Raw genomic sequence first — 27,610 nt, 5'->3', positions numbered from 1 at the left:
CTTTCTTTAGAGAATTATTTTAAGTTATTACTATGCATTTCTTCACCTGAATCTTTGTGTCATTAAACACATGTATGTTTTTTATAATGTTGATAACCTTTATTTCATAATTTTGTAGCAAATCCTATTTGAAGTTTTTCTCATGCATTTCTTCTCTGATGTGCAGAGCATTACTCTATGGTGGAATGCGAGAATCTCAGCCTGAAGCTGAAATCCCTCTCCAAGACACCACTGCAGAAGCATTCACAATGCTACTTAAATACATCTACACTGGGCGGGCGACGCTGACAGATGAGAAAGAGGAGGTACTGCTGGACTTTTTGAGCCTGGCTCATAAATACGGATTTCCAGAGCTGGAGGATTCTACCTCTGAGTACCTCTGCACCATACTTAACATTCAGAATGTCTGTATGACTTTTGATGTTGCCAGTCTCTACTCCCTTCCCAAGTTAACTTCCATGTGCTGCATGTTTATGGACAGAAATGCTCAGGAGGTGCTCTCAAGCGAAGGCTTCCTCTCCCTTTCTAAGGTGTGTCATTGTCTACAAGTAATTTACAGGCATGCACTGTTTTATTTATATCAGTAAGTTAGAAATATGGCAGTGGACTAAGAATAAAAAAATAAAAAACATTAGTGTGGAAGAGCTTGTCTAGCCACCTGCCTCTGGCTACTGAGACTCTAGATCATATAAGAGAGAGGCAGATTGCTGCTGTTTTCTTTTAAGGTTCTTCAGATAAGTTCTATGTGCAAAAGAGACTGTGCTGCTGGTGGTTGTTTTCAACGTGATGGCGTCAAATAGGCTCCTTTGTGATGTTGCATACTGTTTTTTGGTTTTGTATTTCTCTGACAGAGTGTTGCTGATAATTCCGTATTGGGGGGGAAAATTCATAAAGAAGATCTGATGTTTCATTGGATGTCTTTAAGTCATTGTCGTTTTTTGTTTTCTGGCCCAGAATTCACTATTGTACAATGTTTTATACCATATAATAGCTAGAATAAAACTATTTTTCCCAAATCTTCTTCTCAACCCTGGTGATTGTCTTTCCTTTCCCTTTCTGTGTTCCTCCTAGGACCTGACTTTTCGAATGAGAAAACTTCTTTGAAAAGCTACAAGTCTTGATTTGAGTGTAACTGTGATTTTTATTATCCTAGTTAATTTTCAAAGGCAAGGATCTTGTAGGGTCACACAGTGTTGCTGGCAGTCAGTTTAGAAATCTGAGAACCAAAAGTGCGGTGGTGCAGTAGTACTATGGTACAAAAGGTTTGAATTTTAAATGCTAGATGCATCTTACCGGCTCATAAATGCAAACTCTGCTGAAGAACCTGTATGGAATGACAGCGTCTCACACTGCTGTTTTTCTTGTTATTTTATTAAAGATGGGTGCAAATGTGCTGGAAAGACTAGGTACAAGATGCCTACGGGTATTCATACAAGCCATAATGGGCAAGAGAGTACATGGCACAAAGAATAAGGAAAGAAGATGGTCAAGAAGAGTTAACTGCTTAAATATAAGTGATACCTGCAGCTCAGTAAAGTTTTACTGATTGATCATGTACATGGTTGAGCTCCATAATAACTGGAATTTTTCCTTTTTATCCTTTACAGACAGCACTTTTAAACATCGTATTAAGAGATTCATTTGCAGCTCCTGAAAAAGATATCTTCTTAGCCTTGTTAAACTGGTGTAAGCATAATTCAAAGGAGAATCATGCTGAAATCATGCAGGCTGTCCGTTTGCCTCTGATGAGCCTCACTGAACTTCTGAATGTCGTGAGGCCTTCGGGACTGTTGTCTCCTGATGCCATTCTGGATGCTATTAAAGTTCGATCAGAGAGCCGGGACATGGACCTTAATTATAGAGGCATGCTCAGTAAGTAGCTGTTTGTGCTAATCTCACCATGAAGTTTTGTTTGCATCCTATGACAGGCTCAGCTACAAAACTAGTTCAGGTAAACATGGTATATGTCAATCTGAGAAGATAGAGCTCTGCTTCCTGTGGAATGCCTTTCCGACTCCTTCTCCTGCTAATTCCTCCTGAAATTGCTTAGCCTCTGTAGACCACAAAATAGGTATTTCTTGCCATTTCTGGACAAATTTCTCTAGTCACTCCCTAGAATGTCAAAAGTTACTTTCTCATGTTAAGACCTTTCCTCCTTTCCTCCATCAAATCAGTACTGAGTACATGCTATATACTTATTATTATTTTAGGTGCCATGAACACGGAGATTCTAAATTACAATAATAATGGGTAACACTTGCATAGCATTTCCAATACTTATATGGTATTTTTCTTATTAATAAAAATAATAGCAATGAATGCTTATGAAGTGCTTATATGTATCAGTAACAGTCCTACATGATGATTTAATTCTCACAATAAACCTTTGAGATAAAAACCCATTATTTTTTTCCTATTTATTTATTTAAGTGAAGATAATACAATTCTTTTTTTAAAATTTTTAAATTTAATTTATTTTTTTATACAGCAGGTTCTTATTAGTTATCCATTTTATACATATTAGTGTATATATGTCAATCCCAATCTCCCAATTCATCACACACACACACACACACACACACACACACACACACACACACACACCCGCCACTTTCCCCCCTTCGGGTCCATACGTTTGTTCTCTACATCTGTGTCTCTATTTCTGCCCTGCAAACCGGCTCATCTGTACCATTTTTCTAGGTTCCACATATATGCGTTAATATACAATTTTTGTTTTTCTGACTTACTTCACTCTGTATGAGGGTGTCTAGATCCATACACGTCTCTACAAATGACCCAATTTGGTTCCATTTTATGGCTGAGTAATACTCCATTGTATACATGTGCCACATCTTCTTTATCTGTTAGTCTGTCGGGCATTTAGTTTGCTTCCATGACCTGCCTATTGTAAATAGTGCTGTAATGAACATTGGGGTGGATGTGTCTTTTTGAATTATGGTATTCTCTGGGTATATGCCCAGTAGTGGGATTGCTGGGTCATAGGGTAATTCTATTTTTAGTTTTTTTAAGGAACCTCCATACTGTTCTCCATAGTGGCTGTATCAATTTACATTCCCACCAAGAGTGCAAGAGGGTTCCCTTTTCTCCACACCCTCTCCAGCATTGGTTGTTTGCAGATTTTCTGATGATGCCCATTCTAACTGGTGTTACTACCTCATTGTAGTTTTGATTTGTATTTCTCTAATAATTAGTGATGTTGAGCAGCTTTTCATGTCCTTCTTGGCCATCTGTATGTCTTCTTTGGAGAAATGTCTATTTAGGTCTTCTGCCCATTTTTGGATTGGGTTGTTTGTTTTTTTAATATTGAGCTGCATGAGCTGTTTATATATTTTGGAGATTAATCCTTTGTCCATTGATACGTTTGCAAATATTTTCTCCCATTCTGAGGGTTGTCTTTTCGTCTTATAGTTTCCTTTGCTTTGCAAAAGCTTTTACGTTTCATTAGGTCCCATTTGTTTATTTTTCTTTTTATTTCCGTTACTCTAGAAGGTGGATCAAAAAAATCTTGCTGTGATTTATGTCAGAGTGTTCTTCCTATGTTTTCCTCTAAGAGTTTTATAGTGTCCAGTCTTACATTTAGGTCTCTAATCCATTTTGAGTTTAGTTTTGTGTATGGTGTTAGGGAGCGCTCTAATTTCATTCTTTTACATATAGCTGTCCAGTTTTCCCAGCACCACTTATTGAAGAGACTGTCCTTTCTCCATTGTATATCCTTGCCTCCTTTGTCATAGATTAGTTGAACACAGGTGCATGGGTTTATCTCTGAGCTTTATATCTTGTTCCGTTGATCTGTGTTTCTGTTTTTGTGCCACTATCATGTTGTCTTGATTACTGTAGCTTTGTAGTATAGTCTGAAGTGAGGGAGTCTGATTCTTCCAGCTCCGTTTTTTTCCCTCAAGACTGCTTTGGCTAGTCGAGGTCTTTTGTGTCTCCACACGAATTTTAAGATTTTTTGTTCTAGTTCTGGAAAAAATGCCATTGGTAATTGGATAGGGATTGCATTGAATCTGTAGATTGCTTTGGGTAGTATAGTCATTTTCGCAATATTGATTCTTCCAATCCAAGAACATGGTATATCTCTCCATCTGTTGGTATCATCTTTAATTTCTTTCATCAGTGTCATACAGTTTTCTGCATATAGGTCTTTTGTCTCCTTAGGTAGGTTTATTCCTAGGTATTTTATTCTTTTTGTTGCAGTGGTAAATGGGACTGTTTCCTTAATTTCTCTTTCAAATTTTTCATCATTAGTGTATAGGAATGCAAGAGATTTCTGTGCAGTAACTTTGTATCCTGCAACTTTACCAGATTCATTGGTTAGCTCTAGTAGTTTTCAGGTGGCATCTTTAGATTCTCTATATATAGTATCATGTCATCTGCAGACAGTGACAGTTTTTCTTCTTCTTTTGCAATTTGTATTCCTTTTATTTCTTTTTCTTCTCTGATTGCCATGGCTAGGACTTCCAAAACTATGTTGAATAATAGTTGCGAGAGTGGACATCCTTGTCTTGTTCCTGATCTTAGTGGAATTGCTTTCAGATTTTCACCATTGAGAATGATGTTTGCTGTGGGTTTGTTGTATATGGCCTTTATTATGTTAAGGTAGGGTTCCCTCTATGCCCACTTTCTGGAGAGTTTTTATCATAAATGGGTGTTAATTTTGTCAAAAGCTTTTTCTGCATCTATTATCCCATGGTTTTTCTCCGTCAATTTGTTAATATGGTGTATCACATTGATGGATTTGCGTATATTGAAGAATCCTTGCATCCCTGGGATTCTTGCATCCCACATGGTCATGGTGTATGATCCTTTTAATGTGTTGTTGGATTCTGTTTGCTAGTATTTTGTTGAGGATTTTTGCATCTATATTCACCAGTAATATTGGTCTGTGATTTTCTTTTTTTGTAGTATCTTTGTCTAGTTTTGGTATCAGGGTGATGGTGGCCTCATAGAATGAGTTTGGGAGTGTTCCTTCCTCTGCGATTTTTTGGAAGAGTTTGAGAAGGATGGGTGTTAGCTCTTCTCTAAATGTTTGATAAAATTCACCTGTGAAGCCATCTGGTCCTGGACTTTTGTTTGTTGGAAGACTTTAAATCACAGTTTCAATTTCATTGCTTGTGATTGGTCTGTTCATATATTCTGTTTCTTCCTGGTTCAGTCTTGGAAGGTTATACCTTTCTAAGAATTTGTCCATTTCTTCCAGGTTGTCCATTTTATTGGCATAGAGTTGCTTGTAGTAATCTCTCATGATCCTTTGTATTTCTGCAGTGTCGATTGTTACTACGCCTTTTTCATTTCTAATTCTATTCATTTGAGTCTTCTCCCTGTTTTTGTGGATGAGTCTAGGTAATGGTTTTACAATTTTGTTTATCTTCTCAAAGAACCAGATTTTTTTTTTTTTTTTTTTTGCGGTACACGGGCCTCTCACTGTTGTGGCCTCTCCCATTGCAGAGCACAGGCTCCAGACGCACAGGCTCAGTGGCCATGGCTCATGGGCCTAGCCGCTCTGCATCATGTGGGATCTTCCTGGACCGGAGCATGAACCTATGTCTCCTGCATCAGCAGGTGGACTCTCAACCACTGCGCCACCATGGAAGCCCAAGAACCAGCTTTTAGTTTTACTGATCTTTGCTATTGTTTTCTTTGTTTCTATTTCATTTATTTCTGCTCTGATCTTTATGATTTCTTTCCTTCTGCTAACTTTGGGGTTTTTTTGTTCTTCTTTCTCTAATTGCTTTAGGTGTAAGGTTAGGTTGTTTATTTGAGATGTTTCTTGTTTCTTAAGGTAGGATTGTACTGCTATAAACTTCCCTCTTAGAACTGCTTTTGCTGCATCCCATAGGTTTTGGGTTGTCATGTTTTCATTGTCATTTGTTTTTAGGTATTTTTTGATTTCTCCTTTAATTTCTTCAGTGATCTGTTGGTTATTAAGTAGTGTATTGTTTACCTTCCATGTGCTTGTATTTTTTACAGATTTTTTTCCTGTAATTGATATCTAATCTCATAGTGTTGTGGTTGGAAAAGAGACTTGATACAATTTCAATTTTCTTAAATTTACCAGGGCTTCATTTGTGACCCCAAGATATGCTCTATCCTGGAGAATGTTCCATATGAACTTGAGAAGAATGTGTATTCTGTTGTTTTGGATGGAATGTCCTATAAATATCAATTTACTCCATCTTGTTTAATGTATCATTTAAAGCTTGTGTTTCCCTATTTATTTTCATTTTGGATGATCTGTCCATTGGTGTAAGTGGAGTGTTGAAGTCCCCTACTATGATTGTGTAACTGTCAGTTTCCCCTTTTATGGCTCTTAGCATTTGCCTTATGTATTGAGGTGCTCCTATGTTGGGTGCATAAATATTTACAATTGTTATATCTTCTTGGATCGACCCCTTGATCATTATGTAGTGTCCTTCTTTGTCTCTTGTAATAGTCTTTAAAGTATTTTGTCTGATATGAGAATTGCTACTCCAGCTTTCTTTTGATTTCCATTTGCATGGAATATCTTTTTCCATCCCCTCACTTTCAGTCTGTATGTGTCTCTAGGTCTGAAGTGGGTCTCTTTTTTTTTTTTTTTTTTTTTTGCGGTATGTGGGCCTCTCACTGTTGTGGCCTCTCCCGTTGCGGAGCACACAGGCTCCGGACGCACAGACTCAGCGGCCATGGCTCACGGGCTTAGTTGCTCCGCGGCATGTGGGATCTTCCCGGACCAGGGCACGAACCCGTGTCTCCTGCATCGGCAGGCGGATTCTCAACCACTGCGCCACCAGGGAAGCCCGAAGTGGGTCTCTTGTAGACAGCATATATATGGGTCTTCTTTTTGTATCCATTCAGCCAGTCTGTGTCTTTTGGTGGGAGCATTTAATCCATTTACATTTAAGGTAATTATCAATATGTATGTTCTTATTCTCATTTTCTTAATTGTTTTGTGTTTGTTATTGTAGGTCTTTTCCTTCTCTTGTGTTTCTTGCCTAGAGAAGTTCCTTTAGCATTTGTTGTGAAGCTGGTTTGGTGTTGCTGAACTCTCTCAGATTTTGCTTGTCTGTAAAGATTTTAATTTATCCATCAAATCTGAATGAGATGCTTGCTGGGTAGAGTGATCTTGGTTGTAGGTTTTTCTCCTTCATCACTTTAAATATGTCCTGCCACTCCTTCTGGCTTGCAGAGTTTCTGCTGAAAGATCAGCTGTTAACCTTATGGGGATTCCCTTGTGTGTTATTTGTTGTTTTTCCCTTGCTGCTTTTAATATATTTTCTTTGTATTTAATTTTTGATAGTTTGATTAATATGTGTCTTGGCATGTTTCTCCTTGGATTTATCCTGTATGGGACTCTCTCTGCTTCCTTAGCTTGATTAACTATTTGCTTTCCCATATTAGGGAAGTTTTCAACTATAATCTCTTCAAATATTTTCTCAGTCCCTTTCTTTTTCTCTTCTTCTTCTGGGACCCCTATAATTCGAATGTTTAATGTTGTCCCAGAGGTCTCTGAGACTGTCCTCAGTTCTTTTCATTCTTTTTTCTTTATTCTGCTCTGCAGTAGTTACTTCCACTATTTTATCTTCCAGGTCAGTTATCCGTTCTTCTGCCTCAGTTATTCTGCTATTGATCCCGTCTAGAGTATTTTTAATTTCATTTATTGTGTTGTTCATCATTGCTTGTTTTCTCTTTAGTTCTTCTAGGTCCTTGTTAAATGTTTCTTGCATTTTCTCTATTCTATTTCCAAGATTTTGGATCATCTTTACTATCATTATTCTGAATTCCTTTTCAAGTAGACTGCCTATTTCCTCTTCATTTGTTAGGTCAGGTGAGTTTTTATCTTGCTCCTTCATCTGCTGTGTGTTTTTCTGTCTTCTCATTTTGCTTATCTTACTGTGTTTGGGGTCTCCTTTTTGCAGGCTGCAGGTTCGTAGTTCCCATTGTTTTTGGTGGCTGTCCCCAGTAGCTAAAGTTGGTTCAGTGGGTTGTGTAGGCTTCCTGGTGGAGGGGACTAGTGCCTGTGTTCTGGTGGATAAGGCTGGATCTTGTCTTTCTGGTGGGCAGATCCATGTCTGGTGGTGTGTTTTGGGATGTCTGTGGCCTTATTATGATTTTAGGCGGCCTCTCTGCTAATGGGTGGGGTTGTGTTCCTGTCTTGCTAGTTGTTTGGCATTGGGTGTCCAGCACTGTAGCTTTCTGGTCGTTGAGGAAGCTTGGTGTTGGTGTTGAGATGGAGATCTCTGGGAGATTTTCATCGTTTGATATTACGTGGAGCTGGGAGGTCTCTTGTGGACCAATGTCCTGAAGTTGGCTCTCCCACTTCTGAGGCATAGCACTGACTCCTCGCTGCAGCACCAAGAGCCTTTCATCCACACGGCTCAGAATAAAAGGGAGGAAAAGAAGAAAGAAAGAAAGGATAGAAGGAAGGAAAGGAGAGAATAAAATAAAATAAAGTAAGATTAAAATAAAGTTATTAAAATAAAAAATAATTATTAACAAAAAAATGGGCTTCCCTGGTGGCATGGTGGTTGAGGGTCCGCCTGCCGATTCAGGGGGCGCGGGTTCGTGCCCTGGTCCGGGAGGATCCCGCATGCCTCAGAGCGGCTGGGCCCGTGAGCCATGGCCGCTGAACCTGTGTGTCCGGAGCCTGTTCTCCGTGGTGAGAGAGGCCACAGCAGTGAGAGGCCCATGTACGGTAGGACAAATGGTGAAAGCAAAGCTATACAGATAAAATCTCACACAGAAGCATACACATACACTCAAGAAAAAGAGGAAAAGGGGAAAAAATAATATATCTTGCTCTCAAAGTCCACCTCCTCAATTTGGGATGCTTCATTGTTTGTTCAGGTTTTCCACTGATGCAGGGTACATCAAGTTGATTGTGGAGATTTAATCCGCTGCTCCTGAGGCTGCTGGGAGAAGTTTCCCTTTCTCTTCTTTGTTTGCACAGCTCCCGGGGTTCAGCTTTGGATTTGGCCCTGCCTCTGCGTATAGGTCGGCAGAGGGCGTCTCTTCTTCGCTCAGACAGGACGGGGTTAAAGGAGCAGCTGATTCGGGGGCTCTGGCTCACTCAGGCCGGGGGGAGGGAGGGGCACGGAGTGCGGGGCAAGCCTGTGGTGGCAGAGGCCGGTGTGATGTTGCAACAGCCTGAGGCGCCGTGTGTTCTCCCGGGGAAGTTGTCCCTGGATCACGAGACCCTGGCAGTGGCGGGCTGCACATGCTCCCGGGAGGGGAGGTGTGGATAGTGACCTGTGCTCACACACATGATTCTTGGTGGCGGCAGCAGCAGCCTTAGCGTCTCATGCCCTGTCTCTGGAGCTCCTTTAAGCAGCGCTCTTAATCCCTTCTCCTTGCGCACCAGGAAACAAAGAGGGAAGATAAAGTCTCTTGCCTCTCCAGCAGGTCCAGACTTTTTCCCGGAGGGATGGCTAGCCGTGGTGCACTAAGCCCTTCAGGCTGTGTTCACGCTGCCAGTCCTCTCCCTGCCATCCCACTGAAGGCCGAGCCTCAGCTCCCGGCCCCAGTCCGACCCGGCGGGTGAGCAGACAAGCCTCTTGGGCTGGTGAGTGCTCGTCGGCCCCGTTCCTCTGTGTGGGAATCTCTCGGCTTTGCCCTCCGCACCCCTGTTGCTGTGCTCTGCTCCACGGTTCCGAAGCTTCCCCCCTCCGCCACCCACAGTCTCCACCCGCGAAGGGGCTTCTAGTGTGTGGAAACCTTTCCTCCTTCACAGCTCCCTCCCACTGGTGCAGGTCCTGTCCCTATTATTTTGTCTCTGTTTATTCTTTTTTCTTTTGCCCTACCCAGGTACATGAGGAGTTTCTTGTCTTTTGGGATGTCTGAGGTCTTCTGCCAGCATTCAGTTGGTGTTCTGTAGGAGTTGTTCCACGTGTAGATGTATTTCTGACGTATCTGTGGGGAGGAAGGTGATCTCCGCGTCTTACTCTTCTACCATCTTCCCAGCTCCCTCCCCTCAAGATTTTTTATTGGCTAAAAGTCAATCTGTTGCTAGGCCTGCTATGTTATATTATTGGTTTATATGTGAGTATATGTGTGTGTGTGTGTGTGTGTGTATGTTTAAATCTGTGCCATAGGTACATGGTACCACGAACCTATTCCCATAGTTTCCAGTAACTAGGCTGAAGGGGCTTGCCACTTTGATAGTATCATTTTTGCGTTTCTTGCCTACACTCCTACTTAGACTGAGCTTCTTGAGGACTGTAATTATGTCTTTTCCCCTGTGTTTTCCTAGCACTTAGCACAGTGCCTGAATCTAGACTTTTCAAAATAAATGAATGATTGAATGAATCTATTCCTTGCTTCTAAACTAGAATTTAAAATTTGGGGACTTCCCTGGTGGCACAATGGTTAGAATCTGCCTGCCAATGCAGGGGACACGGATTTGAGCCCTGGTGCAGGAAGATCTCACATGCTATGGAGCAACTAAGCCTGTGCGCCACAACTTCTGAGCCTGTGCTCTAGAGCCTAAGAGCCACAACTACTGAGCCCATGTGCCACAACTACTGAAACCCATGCACCTAGAGCCCTTGCTCCGCAACAAGAGAAGCCACTGCAATAAGAAGCCTGTGTGCCACAGCGAAGTGTAGCTCCTGCTCGCCGCAACTAGAGAAAGCCTGTGCGCAGCAGTGAAGACCCAATGCAGCCATAAACAAACAAACAAATAAATAATAAATAAATAAAATTTGTCTCATCTATCACATAAAGACAGTAATAGCAATGAACCATTAATACTTTGAAAACTCTTTGACTCTATTGGTATTCTATCTTCCCAATTGTAGTTTTTAGTATCTTTTAGTATCTTCATCTGTAAACTAGGGGGTTCACAAGTCATCTCTACTGAGGATTCACAAATCACAAATTTGAAGCTTTTCTTTGCTTGCTTATAAAGTGCTTCATCTCTAGACTGGAGGCACCAGGAGGGCAGGGCCTGTCTCTGTCTGGTTCACTGAGAGATACCCAGTGCCTCACAGGGTACCTGGTACAGAATGGGTCTTCAGTATATGTTTTTTGACTAATTGAATTCTTATAGAGTACTTTGTAGACTTTATTTTTTTATTATTTTATTTTTTTTATTTGGTTGTGCTGGGTATTAGTTGCAGCTCACCAGCTCCTTAGTAGCAGTAGGTGGGCCCTTTAGTTGTGGCGTGCACGTGGGATCTAGTTACCTGACCAGGGATTGAACCTGGGCCCCCTGCATTGGGAACGCAGAGTCTTAAATACTGTGCCACCAGGGAAGTCCCATAGTACTTTAGCATATATTATTTATAGTGTAATTTTTACAGTAGCCCCGTGGGTGGGTTGGGTAAAATATTATTATTTTTAGATGAGAAAACAGATTCATAGAGACTAAGAGGCCTCATCAGGGATAATAAGTGGTAGAGCCTGAGTCTTAAACTTAGGTTTTGTCATTTTAAGTCCAACTTTCTGAAAAATAGCTATAATAGACTTTCTTTCCTTTGGGTCCTAAGTAACCTTAGAGGGAAGGGACTAGTAAGAGGGGAAAAGTATGGTCTTCCCATCAGAAACCCTTTATGAAGGTAGTAGCAGGGCAGGGCCCCTGGAAACAGATTGCCTGTGTTCTGATAGCACCTTAGCTCCTTGCTGGCTGTATGGCCTTGGGCAACAAAGTCCATTTACCCTTTCTCTGCCCCCACTTCCCCATGTATGAAATGGATATAATAGTAGTCCTACACTCAAAGGATTATTATGAGGAGTAAGTCAAAGGAATTAATAAAGTTTGTTAAATAAATGAAAAATAAATATGAAGAATATGTGTTATTTTCATGAGCTAATAGAATGTAGAAAGTTAAAAACTGAGCACTTAAGCCTCTGGTGGTAAAAGTAGATCATGACTAGGTTTTGTTTTCATTTGGTTTGGTTTCTCAGTTGCCTTAGTCTTTTGAAGGTTAATTAAACTCACCCCAACCCCCACTTTTCAGCTTCATTTTTAAATCATCTTTCCCTGTCTTCATTTGAAAAAAAGTTTTTAAACCCACATTTGCCAAGAAATCTGCAATGATGAATTACTTACTCCTTTTCCCTAAGAGCCTAATTATAGCTCATACTTTCTCCTATTCAAATCACACAGCCAAGATGTACATATTCTGTGAGAATTCAGCATTTATTTATAGTCTGTAAATGTGCTTAGTTTTATGTATGCTTTTTATACATATTTTGTAATAATACTGGCAATCTTTTTTTTAGAGTTTACTCTGTGCTTTGCAAAGATCATCTCATTTAATCCTTAAACAAAAACATGTGGGAGATAGATGTTGCCCTATTGAGAAATAGAAGTTCAGAGAAAGTGACTTCCCCAAATTGATACATCTGGTTAAAGGTGGCACCATTATTTAAACTCTGACTTTGAAGCTCAGGCTCTTAACATCTACTTTATGCTGCCTCTTATCTCTCCATGGAGAGTGTCAGTTTTAGAATGCTAGTACCTGGAAGATAGGTTCTAGATCTGTGAAGCAAAATTTGCATAGAGGACTTCAGAGTCCCAGGAACAATTGACTCTTAGTACATCTAGTGTTGGAGAGGGGAGGGGGGTTAGTTATAATCATAGTATTAATTTTGATGACAGACTGAATTTTTATTTTTAAAAATATTCAAGTAAGTAAAAATATATCTTCTTTTAAACATATTCTTGGTTTTTAACTAATTGATTCAATACGTCCTTGTAAGACCAACAGCTCCACTGTACTGGGGCCTTTCTCTTTCTGTTTTATAAGATGTATGACCTGTTTGCTTTGCTTTTACACTTCGTGCTCAGTCCAGATGGCAGGTACAGTCATTTTACACGCTATTTTTGTCCAGTAGGTATTAAATTAATGCTACTAATATAATTAACTCAGTAGAGCTGATTTGTTTGTCCTAGAACATGTTTTTTCTAGTATTTACAACTTTTTCTTAGTAATCTTAGTCCCAGGTACTTTGTGGCTGTGATGATGTCACTAAATTTTCAACTGTGGTGGTATCTTAATCCTCACAGACACTCCATATCTCCTCTCTCTCATTAAATGCATATACTAGCATCAACTAAAATGCTAGAATTTTATCTTTTTTCCCAAAATATGGAAAATTTCATAAGTAACCATTAACCTTGCTTCTTCTATTTTTAACTGTAGTACCAGAAGAAAACATTGCAACTATGAAATATGGAGCCCAGGTGGTAAAAGGGGAGCTGAAGTCTGCCTTATTAGATGGTGACACTCAAAATTATGATTTGGATCATGGATTTTCTAGGCACCCAATTGATGATGACTGCCGTTCTGGCATCGAGATTAAGCTAGGTCAGCCGTCCATTATCAATCATATACGGATACTCCTGTGGGACCGAGATAGCCGGTGAGTCATTAGCATGACTTGGAGAGAAACTGACATGTTTGATTGAGATGGTCTAACTTTGTGGTCATCTGCTTTGGTTTAAGAGATTTGATGGTTTATATCTTCATCATCACTTTGCTATTTCTCTTGAAGTTTAGTTTTGGGGGAAGAATTAAAGGGTGTGTTTCTTTAAAAAATAACATTTTTTGCTTTTTTCTGCTTATAAAAGTAATGAATATGTGTTTATTGTGGAAAACAGAAAATGTAGAAAAGCACAAATAAGAAAATAAATATTGCTAGTAATCTCACTGCCTATTATTAATTTTTATATTTGTCTAACCAGTGTTTTTTTAAATTAATTAATTTTATTTTTGGCTCTGTTGGGTCTTTGTTTCTGAGCGTGGGCTTTCTCTAATTGTATCTTGTGGGGGCTACTCTTCATTGCGGTGCCTGGGCTTCTTATTGCGGTGGCTTCTCTCGTTGTGGAGCCACGGGCTCTAGCTGCGCGGGCTTCAGTAGTTGTGGCTCTTGGGCTCTGGAGCACAGGCTCAGTAGTTGTGGCGTATGGGCTTGGTTGCTCACTGGCATGTGGGATCTTCCCAGACCAGGACTCGAACCCCTTCTTTATGCATTGGCAGGAGGATTATTACCCACTGCACCACCAGGGAAGTCCCTAACCAGTATTTTTTTGTGATGCGTAGTTGCTCGCTCTCGCTCTCGCTCTCTCGCTCTCTCTCTCTCTCTCTCTCTCTCTCTCTCTCTCTCTCTCTCACACACACACACACACACACACACACACACACACACACACACACACACACACACACCAGGAACCTGTAAAACCACACATAGTTTTACAAAATAAAGGTTAGATGTACAAAAAGTAACTTCACTTTTTAATTAATACATTGTGAATATTCTACTCTTTTAAAAATATTCCTGTAAAATGTTACTTTTTTTTTTTTTTTTTTTTTTTTTTTTTTTGCGGTGCGCGGGCCTCTCACTGTTGTGGCCTCTCCCGTTGCGGAGCACAGGCTCCGGACGCGCGGGCTCAGCGGCCATGACTCACGGGCCCAGCCGCTCTGCAGCATGTCGGATCCTCCCGGACCGGGGCATAAACCCGTGTCCCCTGCATCGGCAGGCAGACTCTCAACCACTGTGCCACCAGGGAAGCCCATCCTATAAAATGTTACTTTTTTAAAAAATTTTTTTGAAATATAGTTTATTTATAATGTTGTGTTTAAGTTCTGCTGTACATATATATATAAATATGTTTTACATATATATTCTCTTTCATATTTTTCATTATGGTTTATTACATGATATTGAATATAGTTCCCTGTGCTGTATAGTAGGGCCTTGTCATTTATCCATGTAAAATGTTACTTTTAATAGTTGTTTGGTATTCTGCTATATGGGTTACCATTGTTTATTTACTTGATTCCTTACTTTTGGATATTATGATAACTTTTAAAGTATACTTTATACTGTGGATGAAGAAAAAAATTGTCTTCGTGTGGATAAATATCATTATCAAAACAAAAGAAATATGTGAAAAAAACTTGATGGGCTCCAGCCTAGGAACCCACCAGTTTCACAGTGGCTTTAAGTTTCTGCCTTCCTTTCTAGCCACTCTGATGTTTTCACCCACTGGGTTCAGCCATGGCAGAAGTACCAGAGCAGTAGGATGACCAAGAACCGAACAGTCTCCCTCACTGCTGCTCGTCATTAACCTAAACCTGTACACCCAGTCTCTGGTGTACAGTCTCCTAGGCCCTACTCATGCCTCTTTGAGTCTGGGCATGAAGGGCTTAATAGTAAGGGTGATGAGACCCTGCAGATCTTGCTGGTTAGTTCATTTCCTTAGTTAGCACCACTGGCCACCACCCTGGCCTTTCAGGCCATTTGAGTCAAGTGTGAGGGAAGCTTTATGAAGTGAGAGTCAGCATTTCCCATGTGCGTGGGTATTGGAGGTTATCTCCAGGTTATCTTATTCTTTTTAATTAAGAATATGTTTCCTGATATGTGTCGTTGAATATAATGTGTTTAGTTAGCAAAATGGAGCAAATTTCACATCTTATTTACAAGAGTCTCTGGTTAATAATAGTAGTAGGCACTGTTCTAAAAGCTTTACATGTATTCACTCGTTTAGTTAATAATGAAATTAGTATAAAAATAAAGAAAAGGTTAGTACATTTGAAACTGAAAGTAGTTATCATCATTTCCAGAGTGTTAAATATTTATGGACCACTTTGTTTTATTTTTAAAAATTATTTGTTTATTTTTGGCTGCGTTGGGTCTTCGTTGCTGTGCGCGGGCTTTCCCTAGTTGTGGCGAGCGGGAGCTACTCTTTGTTGCGGTGTGCCAGCTTTTCATTGTGGTGGCTGGTCTTGTTGCGGAGCATGGGCTCTAGGCACACGGGCTTCCGTAGTTGTGGCGCGCGGGCTCTAGAGCACAGGCTCTAGAGCACAGGCTCAGTAGTTGTGGTGCACGGGCTTAGTTGCCCCGTGGCATATGGGATCTTCCCGGACCAGGGCTTGAACCCGTGTCCCCTGCATTGGCAGGCGGATTCTTAACCACTGCGCCACCAGGGAGGCCCCAGTTTGTTTTAGTACGTGCGTTTCATTCACGGGGGACTTAACTTTACCATGTACTAGTTCCTTTCTCACAGAAGTTATCATTCTAAGCAAAGTTGAAAAATTCAGAATCTTAAGCCAAAAAGATTCTCACATGTGTTGTAAAATTATATCCTGCATTGCTGATAACCCAGAGAGGATCAATAAAAGGTTATAACCAGTTTGAGACTGAGCAATAAAATGAATGGGAGTGAGGGGACAGCAGAAAATGAGGGGATGACACAAAATAAGCTGACCTTTTCTGGTCGCAACTGTTGGTTGCAGGCTGACATTTATGGTCACCTAAATCTTCTGAGATTGTTCCTGTTGATATTACAGTACAAGTAATAACTGCATCTCAAATTTAAATTTGGCTTATGACAGGGGAATATAGATTTGTTCAGTATGGGACCAGCATGTAATGGTCCAGGGTAGCTGACCAGGGGAGGATGATAGGCTGTTTTCATTACTGCTAGATTATTATCTGCCAAATTTTAAGTTGTACTGAAAAGGAATACATATTATCTCTTCACCCATGTCATTTATTTTTCTGCAGGCTGTATCTGTGTGTGGGATGGTAGGAGACTGGGAGGAAGCAGGAGATAAGCTGGCCTCTGTAAGGAACCATTCTGAGTTGGCTTTCCTCCTGAGAGAGGAGGGCTGGGCGCCCAGGCCAGTGAAGGTAGAGGGACAAGGCACACTTCTCTGTTTTCTGTTCTCTCTCTGTCATGGCTTTATTAATCTGTTAATATGGTATATGCAAGGCATCCTGGTCGTGTTATGTCTTGTATGCCTGATATGTGACAAGCACTGTGTTAGACCCCTGATATATGCAGATAAATATGGCATGGTCTGTGTTCTTAAGCAGCTTGAGACCTAATGAGGCAGACAGACATGCAAAGAGATAATTTCAATACATTGTGGCGAATGCTATGTTAGGGGGATCTATACACATTTTGTCATCATCAGAATTTGGTCATTATGCAGAAAATGTGTTTCATGAATAGTGTATTTTTTGTATCTTTTAACATTTTATTAAAATATAACTTTGGGGGGCTTCCCTGGTGATGCACTGGTTAAGGATCCGCCTGCCAATGCAGGGGACACGGGTTCGTGCCCCGGTCTGGGAAGATCCTACATGCTGCGGAGCAACTAAGCCTGTGTAACAACTACTGAGCCTGCGCTCTAGAGCCCGCGAGCCACAGCTACTGAAGCCCGCGCGCCTATAGCCCGTGCTCTACAACAAGAGAATCCACCACATTGAGAACCCGTGCACCGCAAAGAAGAGTAGCCCCCACTCACCACAACTAGAGAAAGCCCAAGCACAGCAATGAAGATCCAACACAGCCAAAAAGAAAAAAAAAAAAAACTGCTAAAAAAATATAACTTTGTATTGTTATTTTAATATACTTTTTTCTGCCCTTTTCCTTTTGATTCATAGGTCTTATTCATACTTCATTGAAGTCTCAATGGATGAACTTGATTGGATCAGAGTGATTGATCATTCGCAATATCTCTGTCGTTCTTGGCAAAAGTTGTATTTTCCAGCCCGTGTCTGCAGGTTAGTTCTCATGGCTTATAAATGATTTTGATGTTTGTTTAAAGAGATCTGGATATTGAGAAACAGATTTCATTTTTCTGTCTCATAGATGAAAAGTTTTCCAGGATATCAGTTACTAAATGCATCCCAACTAAAAAACTTAAGGATACTATGGAAAATTAAGCATTTTAATATTTAGAGTGTACCGTGGAACTGTTTTGTACTATATTTATGTAAAGACATGTAAATGAATAAGAAGGGACGACACACTGAGAAGTGGAAATGCTTTTTAAATTCCATGCTATACCTTGAAAGCAGAGTTATTGTTAGGGTGTGGGTTCTTTACACAAAAGCCATGAGAGATATTTCTGGAGGCTTCCCTGGCTGTCCTCAGGGCCAGGAGGAGATTTTTGGATGCCATTGTGCATGTTCTTTTTCTAGGTCAGTGGATATCAGTGGAGTTTGAAAGAGCAGGTGTTTCTAGTGGGGTTGGGTTTGGGGCAAGGGAGGCTGAGCTGGTGGGGGTCCAGGCTCACACCCTCCCTTCAACCAGAGCACCTTAACTTTTATTGTCATTATGTATTATAGCTCCATGTAAGATTTGTGTTTTAAAAAGTACTGATAAGCTATTCTAACATTTCATATTCTTACTTTAGGTGTAAGCCATCTTTTAAGCTTTCTTTCTGAAATTCTGCAAAACCAGTATGAGTAATGAATTTGGGATTTGGGAAACGTGGTTAAAGGCCCCTGAAATTCTGTTGTGTTTTTTCTATTGTGATTTTCCTCTTGGAAGTTTCCCTCAGATATTCTTTATCCTAAACTCAAGAGATTGAAGGCAGAAGTGATTGGTTCGTTTAATTAGGTGTGTCAAGAAGGGATATGGTGGGTGTAAGCCAGGGAGCACGTGGAGCTGGCCCCTTAACCCACTCCGCTCCACACCTCTACTCGTGACCCCAGCTGACATCCCTTTGTGGCTGAGTTGGAGCAGATGGGGATGCCCCATAGCACTTACTCTCTCGGTCAAAAGGCACCCTTATACTTATTAAACGCATGGTCTGACAGCATCAGGCTGAATTCTTACTTCTACCACAGGAACTCCACAAAACCTTTCAGCCTCTGATACAGTAAAGAATGTCACCTACATTTTTTAAATTATGGGTGTGACTGGACACAATATTGTTACCCAAGGATCCTCTTGTGTGGAAATGAAGAAAATCAACTTCATTTCCCCAAAGAGGGACTAAAGTGTCTCAGGTCTAGCAGTTGCTCTTCTATCAGAGGAGTTTTGAATGGATTAAAATGAGAGGGACAAGAAATTGAGTGAAGATTCTGTATCTCAGAACTGCCTAGGGATACTTTGAGAGTGACAGAGGGGCCCCGAGGTAGAGGAGGGGATTGAGTCTGCATCGACTGACATTATTATGACTATATCAGATTAAAAAATAAGCAGCATTAACAACCGAAGTGTCTGATGTGGACCAAAGGACTGTGTGTTTGTATTTAATTTGAAACACTAGGAACATGACTCCCAGAACAAATCATCATGACTGTAATACCAGCTATGATAGAGGCTGTGTGCTTTACCCACCTGAAAACTCCTACTCTGTGGAGGGAGACATGTACCCTCAGTTGTGATCTCTGGCTTTTAGAAAATATAATTCCTCTTATTTATTAATGAGCATTATTTATACTGCCTTTTCCTTATTTTGTCTCTTCTATGTGGCCTTGCCTTTGTTGATGTTGTTTTTCTGGGTTGTAGATCCTGGCTGTTTTCATGTTTCTAGTTTCTGTCTTGGTATAGCCAGCTCCCATGCTGGTTGAGAAAAACTGAGCGAAGGTGATATTAGAGATAGTGATAACAAGAAAAGGAAGGAGTCTTGATATGCATTTTAGTGAGAAAACATTTTAATATTTATAACCACTTTAACTTACTATGTTACTACATTCCTTCATAAACTCTGCCTTTTGTAATAGTTTGGAATTTTGGAAGTATTTTAAAATGAACTCAAGAATAAGTCCCTATTGATTATCCAAGGATGTCTTATGCTTGTTGTTTCTTATCTTCACAATCATTTATTGACTTCCTAAACAATGTTCTAAATACACTTCTTTCAGGGACTTCACTGGGTACATATAAATTCTTTATTTCCTTAGCACATAAGTGTTCAGTTTGCATTGTGTTAGTTAATTTGCACATTTGTATGTCACCTTTGTTCTTCAGTGTCCTTTGCATGTTTGTCTTCACTCTCATACTAAAATTACAAGCTCTTGGAAGCAAGGAGTATGGATTCTAATCTTTCAGTATTTCACAGTTCTCAAGTTGTGACCTTGTATGCAGTAGGTACTCTATAAATGTTAGCACAGGTTTGGGGTCAAGGCACTGACCAGGTAATGAAGAGAGACTGATTCAATATTAATATGTATATATATTCATTGGTGCCTTTTATCCATGTATTTGTTAAAATGTATATCTGTGCTGGAAAACTGTGGAGTGGTAAATGGTTCTGTACTCTTCGCAAAGTCTACTTTCTGTTTTTTCTTCAGGAAATTGAATTTCGAGGTTAATTCTGAAGGATGTGAGTGCTGTATATTGATGAAAGATTTCATCTAATATATTCACTAAAGAAGAGATACTCTGAATTGTGAGATTACGCAGCCCTCTCTCTTGAGTCTAGGTTGAATTGCATGTAAAGCAGCATCGGGTAGTAGGAAAATCATGGGCTGCAGAGTTAGAGCTCTTCTCAAATCCTGGTTTCATCTAATATTGGCATTGTGATCTTAGTAAAGTTGTGCCTCTCCAAGCCCTCATTTCTACACCAGTGAAACAGGAATAACAGCACCCTTCCTGGCGTCTGCTGTGGAGGGTTAGATGACAGAGCGTATGTATAGGTACTGAGCACAATGCCTGGCCCAAAGTAGAGGCTCAGTAAATAGTTGTTTTTATTACCTTTTCTACTTTCTGAGACTCTGAACTGGTGTTTGGCCTTCAGAGAAAGAGAGCCATCCTGCCATTCTCTGTGGCCATGGTGGCTCTCAGTGGTGGCTCTCAGTATGAGGAAACTGTTTCTTATCTCAGGAGTGTGGTCCTTTCAGCACTTTTCCATATTGCCAGTCCACACACATGCCTTCCATGGTTCTCTTTATCTTAGTAATCTGCCCATTTGTATGTTTCCAACAGTTTTCATACATTTTGGGTTTGGTAAAGCATTTTTTAATTGTGGTAAAATATATATAACATAAAATTTGCCGTTTATATATCCTGTGGAATGTAATTTAGTCAGCATTTCCCCTCACTGAGATAATGGTGATAAGGATAACGTCAGGCTTCAAAGCCAGAGTGATGGTTACAACCACAACAGTGAATGGAGGGAAGTGGTCTGCTCTTTCTTTCTGGGTCCTTTTTAGGAATGTGTTGTGGGTCAAGTGGGGACTGCTCAATGTAGCCAAAAGCTTAGACTAATAACAACCCCCTAGCCCCCAGCTGGAGATGAAGAAAAGTGATGTCAATTTTGGTACAGTTTTTCATATGATACTCAGAACCATCTTATATCTTATCAGCTTTGCCTTTTTCAGGAAAAAGAAATTTCTGCTTTACCCATAAATTCCCCAGCCTTCAAACTGTCTTCTTGGCTATCTAGTAAGGTCTCTTCAAGTCCTTCTACAGCTTTCTTAGTTGGTAGAGCCTAGGACTGAACTGAACAAAAAACACTAACAAGGAGTGGAAATATTGAGTGCCCTGGGATGCTTTAAATTTTTTTTCTGGCTTTTTCTCAACACGGTGCTGGTAATTTGGCAGCTGCAAAATGTTGCTGAAATATGAGAAGACTTGAAAACATGGATGTGAACGCGTGTAGAGGTAGCCCGCATATGGCTGGTAGCTGGAATTACAAAAGTGAACTTGGTATAAAACCTGGGAGTTGAGGGAGAGGAATAGTGAGCCTAAAGGCACAGTCCTTAAGAATATAGCTATTGAGAGAGGGAAGGAAAGAGTAGGTGGCAGACAGGTTTACTGCAGGGGCTGGTCGGAGAGTTAGAGGAGAATCGGGGGGGAGCACAGCGGCCAGAAAGGGTGTTGAGAAGGGTGCAACTTGACGGTTCTGAACATGGCACAGGACGGATGAACTCACTTAACACAAAACTGAGCTTCTTTCCTCCTCCTTTTTTTTTTTTTTTTTTGTGTGTGTGTGTGTGTGGTACGCGGGCCTCTCACTGTTGTGGCCTCTCCTGTTGCGGAGCACAGGCTCCGGAAGCACAGGCTCAGCAAGCCATGGCTCATGGGCCTAGCTGCTCCGCGGCATGTGGGATTCTCCCAGACCGGGGCATGAACCCGTGTCCCCTGCGTTGGCAGGCGGACTCTCAACCACTGTGCCACCAGGGAAGCCCTCCTTTTGTTTTTAATTATCAAACTGGAAATGTCTTTTTATGACATTTTAATTATAAAATTATGATGTAGTACACATTTTAAATATTGATGAAGCTTGCCCTCTGATAAGGCTGTACTCAGTTTCTACCAATAGCACATAGAAATGCCCCTTTCTCCAAACCCTCATCAATGCAGGCATTGTCAGCATTTTGCCAATGTGATTTATGATCTGTAAAAAATTGTCTTACTTTAAGTTGGATTTCTTTTATTGTCTGTAAAGTGTAGGGTATCTTATAATACTTGACATTTGTTATTTCTCATTTATAAAAGCCTATTTTTGTCTTTTGCATATTTTTCTTCTGGGGTGATTATCTTTTTGTTTTTGGCTTGTGAGAACTTTATGTTGGTATGTACACCTTGATACGTATACATATATATATCGTATATATGCGGTGTATATATACATGTAGATGTATGTTTGTGTATGTATGATTATACTTTTGCCTATCATGTACTCTGCAATTTGTTATTAGTTTTTAGTGTTTTATTAGTACTTTTTATCATATAGAATTTTATGTTTAAAAAAATGTAGTCAATTCTGTCAGTCCTTTTTATGGTTTCTGGTGGTCTGATATCATGTTTAGAAAGGTGTTCCTCACTCCAATGTTAAAGAGTGTTATATTTTTATAAATTTTTTCTGCTACTTGTTATTTTTATCTTTGTATCTAAATATTTAATCCAGCCAGAATATTTTTCATGTATATTTTCAGATTAGGGATAGTCAGTTGACTAAGACCATTTATTTAATAATTGTTCCTTACTACACTAGTATGAACAGCCATATTTATCATGTGCTAAAATCTAGCATATACTCCACTCTGTTCATTGATTTCTTTGACTGGTAATGAAAGTGTTTTAATCATTGTAGTTTTCCCTTCCCTCCTTTTTCTTCTTTTCTTAGAATGAGAGATTATAATGTGCCAAATGTGTCATGGACAAAAGGGTGTTGTAGAGCATCTGCTGGCCTGTCTTCTAGTCTCAGTGGTCACAGTAGAGGTCATAAATGATGAAAAACATCTCACTAGAACGCTTCTACTTTCACTTACAACAAGAAATGTAGGCATGCTTCACCAGCTAAGAAAATAGATTTTTCTTCATTTATTCATCTGTTTATTCATCCATTACTCACTCATTTCATAAATAAGCTCCTACTTTGTGCTATGCATTGTACTGGATACTGAGGCCATAACACTGAAGAAGACTGCCAAGATTTCTGCTCTCATAGAATTTGGGAGGGACAGATATAAACAATAAGAGCACAATAGGTAATTGTAAATGTTGTGAAAATGATACTGTGATAGTGACCCAGGGTCAAGAGGAGGAGAGTGGTTATTTAAAATAGGTGATCATTGAAAACCTGAGAGGGGAGCTGGGTGTTTTAAACTGAGATTAAGGAGGTGATATTCTCTGGTCATTGTTGTAGATATTTAGGCTTTCTTTGGTGTACATCGAATGTTACTCAAGAGTAACTGGTCTACTCTAGGAGGCCTCATTAAATGAATACTAAAACTGTACTGTTTTTTGGTTTAGGGCACTTTAATCTCTTTTATTGCTACCATACATTCCAAGTCCCCTCTCATTCTGGCCATCAGTAGATGCAGCATAATTTTTTTACCCATTTTCATTAGATTATAGTACCTAACAGTGCTATAGATCTACAAGACATAAAACAAATGAGAAAATAAACATTGCTATTTATGGAAGCATTCTTTCCCTACCATATTAACCTTGTACAACAGCGTGTGTATCTTCCACCTTTTCTCTTTTGTTCTTCCCCTGACCCCCTGGGCATTGATATATTTATTTACTTTTAAAGATAGACAGTTTTACATTAATCAGTGGTTCACCAGGGTTCTTTATAATCATAGCTAGAATTATGCCTAGCCTTTACTCTCTTTATATGATTGGTGTCTTCAGAAGTCAAGAAATGCCTTATTCAGTTGTAAAGGAAGAAGGAACAGTTTCACTTTTTTAAAGTAATCATTTTAGTTCACACTTAGTTTGAATTGTACCGCCACCTACAACTTTGATACCATAATTGAATTAGTATAGAGCAACCTGCAGACAGAGGAATAGTCTCTTCTAAGAGTGCAAAGTAAAATGTAGCCACATGGTGTCACTAAATCATAACAATTTTACTTGGGGCTGAAGAGAGATTAAAATTGCTTTTAAAAAAAATAAAACCATATTTAAATATAAATTTTCTGAAGTCTGTGATTTGTGAAATAACATGTGAAACTATTTGTACTATTTAAGTCCTTCTACTCATGTGGAGCATTAATTATGCCTGAAGTCTGCAGAGGTACGTTCAGGTGCTAGCCAGCCCTTGACTTGTCGTCTGCCAAGTATAGCAGATATGTGGGCTTCTGTAGTAGAGCTATTCAGTTTCATACAAATAAGTTTTTTTCTCTTATTTTTTTTAATCAAATAAGTTCTTTTTTAAAATCTTCCTTTGGAATTTTGAAATAAATAGAAGAGTAACTCAAAGGAGAGAGATTCATTAAATATTTATAAGGAATCAGGGAGCAGAAGAAAGGAGGAGTGAGGAAAAGAGAGTGAGGGTTACAGGACCTCAGAGGAGAGACAGGAAGAGAACAGTCTAACATTTATTGAGTGTCTGTTGTGGGCCAGATGCACATTGCTCCCTTGTATGATTCTCATGATAGCTCTAGGAGAGAAACACCACCAACTACCTTCATTTTACAAATGAGGAAACTGAGCCTCAGAGAAGTTAAATATGCAGGTCTGTGATTACACAGTTAACGTCGCAATCCTACGTTGCCTCTGCAGACTGTGAGATGAAGAAATAGCTCTGCTTAAGAGTAGGGGGAGACATGGAGCCCTGGAGAAGCTCTTGCCGCCTTTTTGGCGGGAACAGTTTCCAGGAATGCTGAAACAGAGGGCCTAGGGTGATCACACTCTGCTCGTGCTGGCCATAGCCACCTGCATGACAAGGATACTGATGAGGGGGAGGAGGAGGAGGAACAGTTGGGGAAGTTTTCTCTTTTAAAATGCCCCAAAGGGAGTGTAGCAATCCTTTATGTATGTTTTGTCAGTTTGTCAATAGAACTTTGAATTTTCCTGCCCTTTTGTTCGCCATAAGATCATTTTAGACTTTATTATTACAGAGTGAACCTGGTGTTCTCAACTCCTGACTTGTTTTGCTTCAGCTGTATTTATTTATTTTTTAATAAATTTATTTATTTTATTTATTTTTGGCTGCGTTGGGTCTTCATTGCTGCACGTGGGTTTTTCTCTAGTTGCGGGGAGCAGGGGCTACTCTTCATTGCGGTGCGCGGGCTTCTCATTGTGGTGGCTTCTCTTGTTGCGGAGCACGGGCTATAGGCGCGCAGACTTCAGTAGTTGTGGCTTGTGGGCTCTAGAGCACAGGCTCAGTAGTTGTGGCTCATGGGCTTAAGTTGTTCTGCGGCATGTGTGATCTTCCTAGACCAGGGCTCGAACCCGTGTCCCCTGCATTGGCAGACTGATTCTTAAGCACTGTGCCACCAGCTGTATTTAGAAACAAGTTTCATATATTATGGAATTTCTCTTCACAAGATCTCTTTACATCTTGAATTGCTTTTTTTTTTTTAAGTTGAGGAATTTCCTATTTATTATTTTCACTTAAGATCCTCTTATTAGACCAAAAATATTTTCCACTGTGTTTTATATTCCATAAGACCTTTGAGACATGGCTGTTTGTAGTTAAGTTTTTCAGCTGAATCTAGGCTTTTTGTTTTTGTTTCATTTTTGTTTAAAGGATAATAACATGTTGAGCTTCTTTTGTGTGTAGTGGAGGACTTGAAACATGAGAAAATAGAACAGAATTGTCCTTTTTCTTTGCATTTTATTTTATAATTTTAGAATATAACTTAGTATCTTTTAATAAGTATGAGATGATGTTAGTAACACCAATGACCTGTTATTACCACCACAAATAGCCATTGTATGTTTTTCATTCTGGAAGGGCAAGAGCTATATATGGTAGCGGTACAGTTGCTTCCCAAGCAGTTAGGTTCAGGATTAAGTTCAGATAGTACCCCCTAGTTGATCATCAAACATCTTTTCTTTCCTGCTTTCCCTCTCCTCAATTCTACTCTATTACTTATAAGACTTATTCATTCATACATTTATTCAACAAACAGGTGTTTATTGAATACGTGTTATATTGCAGGCACTTAGTTTAGGTGCCCCCATAAAATGGTGAACAAGACACAGTTGCTGCTCTCAAGAATTTCATGATATAATAGGAGTGACAACTTTCTAAAGATTGATAAAGTAAAATATTATCAGTGCAATAACAGAGATATATATTTATATTTATATATATTATATATACATATATATATACATATATATATATATGATATGCTGGAGCATAGTTATGGGTAATCCTACTGAAGAAATAATTTGGACAAAGGGACCAAGGGATTGAGCAGGAAAAAATAAGGGGAAAAGGATCTCTTTGTTCTCTCTCCAAAGGCAGAGTATGCAGTGGACTTGGTCAAATCTAAACTCTTCACCCCAAACTCTCCATCATTGGGCCTTTCTGCTTCTTTAGCTTCATCTTTGGTTCTTATTAGAAATTCCCTGCTTGGTCTCAGCAGTCAAAATCATCTATTTAACGGGAATTCTCTGGCAGTCCAGTGGTTAGGACTCCATGCCTTCACTACCGAGGGCCTGGGTTCAATCCCTGGTTGGGGAACTAAGATCCCACAAGCTATGTGGCGTGGCCAAAAAAACCCCAAAATTCTCTCTTTACCATCTACCTGCTCATGTATTCTACCTATGTCCCTAAGCTCAGAGAAAGTATGTGACTGACAATTCTCTCTTCATGTGACCCTGAATAACTGTTTCAGATATCTGGGACTTGGTTTCAGTTAAAGTTTTTTTTAAACTTCTTTCAACAAGACTAGAGGACTCCCTGTGAAGAACCATAAATTAGGTTAATTTTCACAAGTAATATACAGAGAATAGTAAAAATTCCCAAGAAGTGAAGGAAAAAAATCCCTCTGCTGGAGCCAGGATTTGAGCCAGTGTGTCTTTTGTTTAGAAAAATAATGCATTTTTAAAACATCTTTATTGGAGTATAATTGCTTTACAATGGTGTGTTAGTTTCTGCTATACACGAAGTGAATCAGTTACACATATACATAAGTTCCCATATCTCTTCCCTCTTGCGTCTCCCTCCCTCCCACCCTCCCTATCCCACCCCTCTAGGTGGTCACAAACCACTGAGCTGATCTCCCTGTGCCATGCGGCTGCTTCCCACTAGTTATCCACCCTACGTTTGGTAGTGTATATATGTCCATGCCACTCTCTCACTTCGTCACAGCTTACCCTTCCCCCTCCCCATATCCTCAAGTCCGTGCTCTAGTAGCTCTGTGTTTTATTCCCGTCCTACCCCTAGTCTCTTCATGACATTTTCTTTTCTTAGATTCCATATATATGTGTTAGCATATGGTATTTGTTTTGCTTCTTCTGACTTACTTCACTCTGTATGACAGACTCCAGGTCCATCCACCTCACTACAAATAACTCAGTTTCATTTCTTTTTATGGCTGAGTAATATTCCATTGTATATATGTGCCACATCTTCTTTATCCATTCATCTGTTGATGGACACTTAGGTTGCTTCCATGTCCTGGCTATTGTAAATAGAGCTACAATGAAGATTTTAGTACATGACTC

The 27,610-nt window shown here is 39.8% G+C and overlaps 1 protein-coding gene across 3 annotated transcripts in view; it reads left to right on the top strand.

Annotated features, from left to right (window-relative positions):
- The window catches only part of BTBD9 (BTB domain containing 9), a 419,768-nt gene that overhangs the window by 39,507 nt on the left and 352,651 nt on the right, over nt 1-27,610 (top strand). For all 3 annotated transcript variants that reach the window (XM_059077216.2, XM_067006126.1, XM_067006127.1), the window contains 4 exons: nt 167-530; nt 1,608-1,872; nt 13,143-13,362; nt 17,398-17,517. In XM_059077216.2, the coding sequence (XP_058933199.1) occupies nt 167-530; nt 1,608-1,872; nt 13,143-13,362; nt 17,398-17,517 (969 nt within the window). The remainder of the gene's footprint in view (nt 1-166; nt 531-1,607; nt 1,873-13,142; nt 13,363-17,397; nt 17,518-27,610) is intronic.

The sequence above is a fragment of the Kogia breviceps genome, chromosome 10 (genome assembly GCF_026419965.1).
Source record: "Kogia breviceps isolate mKogBre1 chromosome 10, mKogBre1 haplotype 1, whole genome shotgun sequence".
NCBI lineage: Eukaryota > Metazoa > Chordata > Mammalia > Artiodactyla > Physeteridae > Kogia > Kogia breviceps.
Note: the sequence above shows the minus strand (reverse complement) of the source record. Positions and strands in the feature narration are given on the sequence as shown.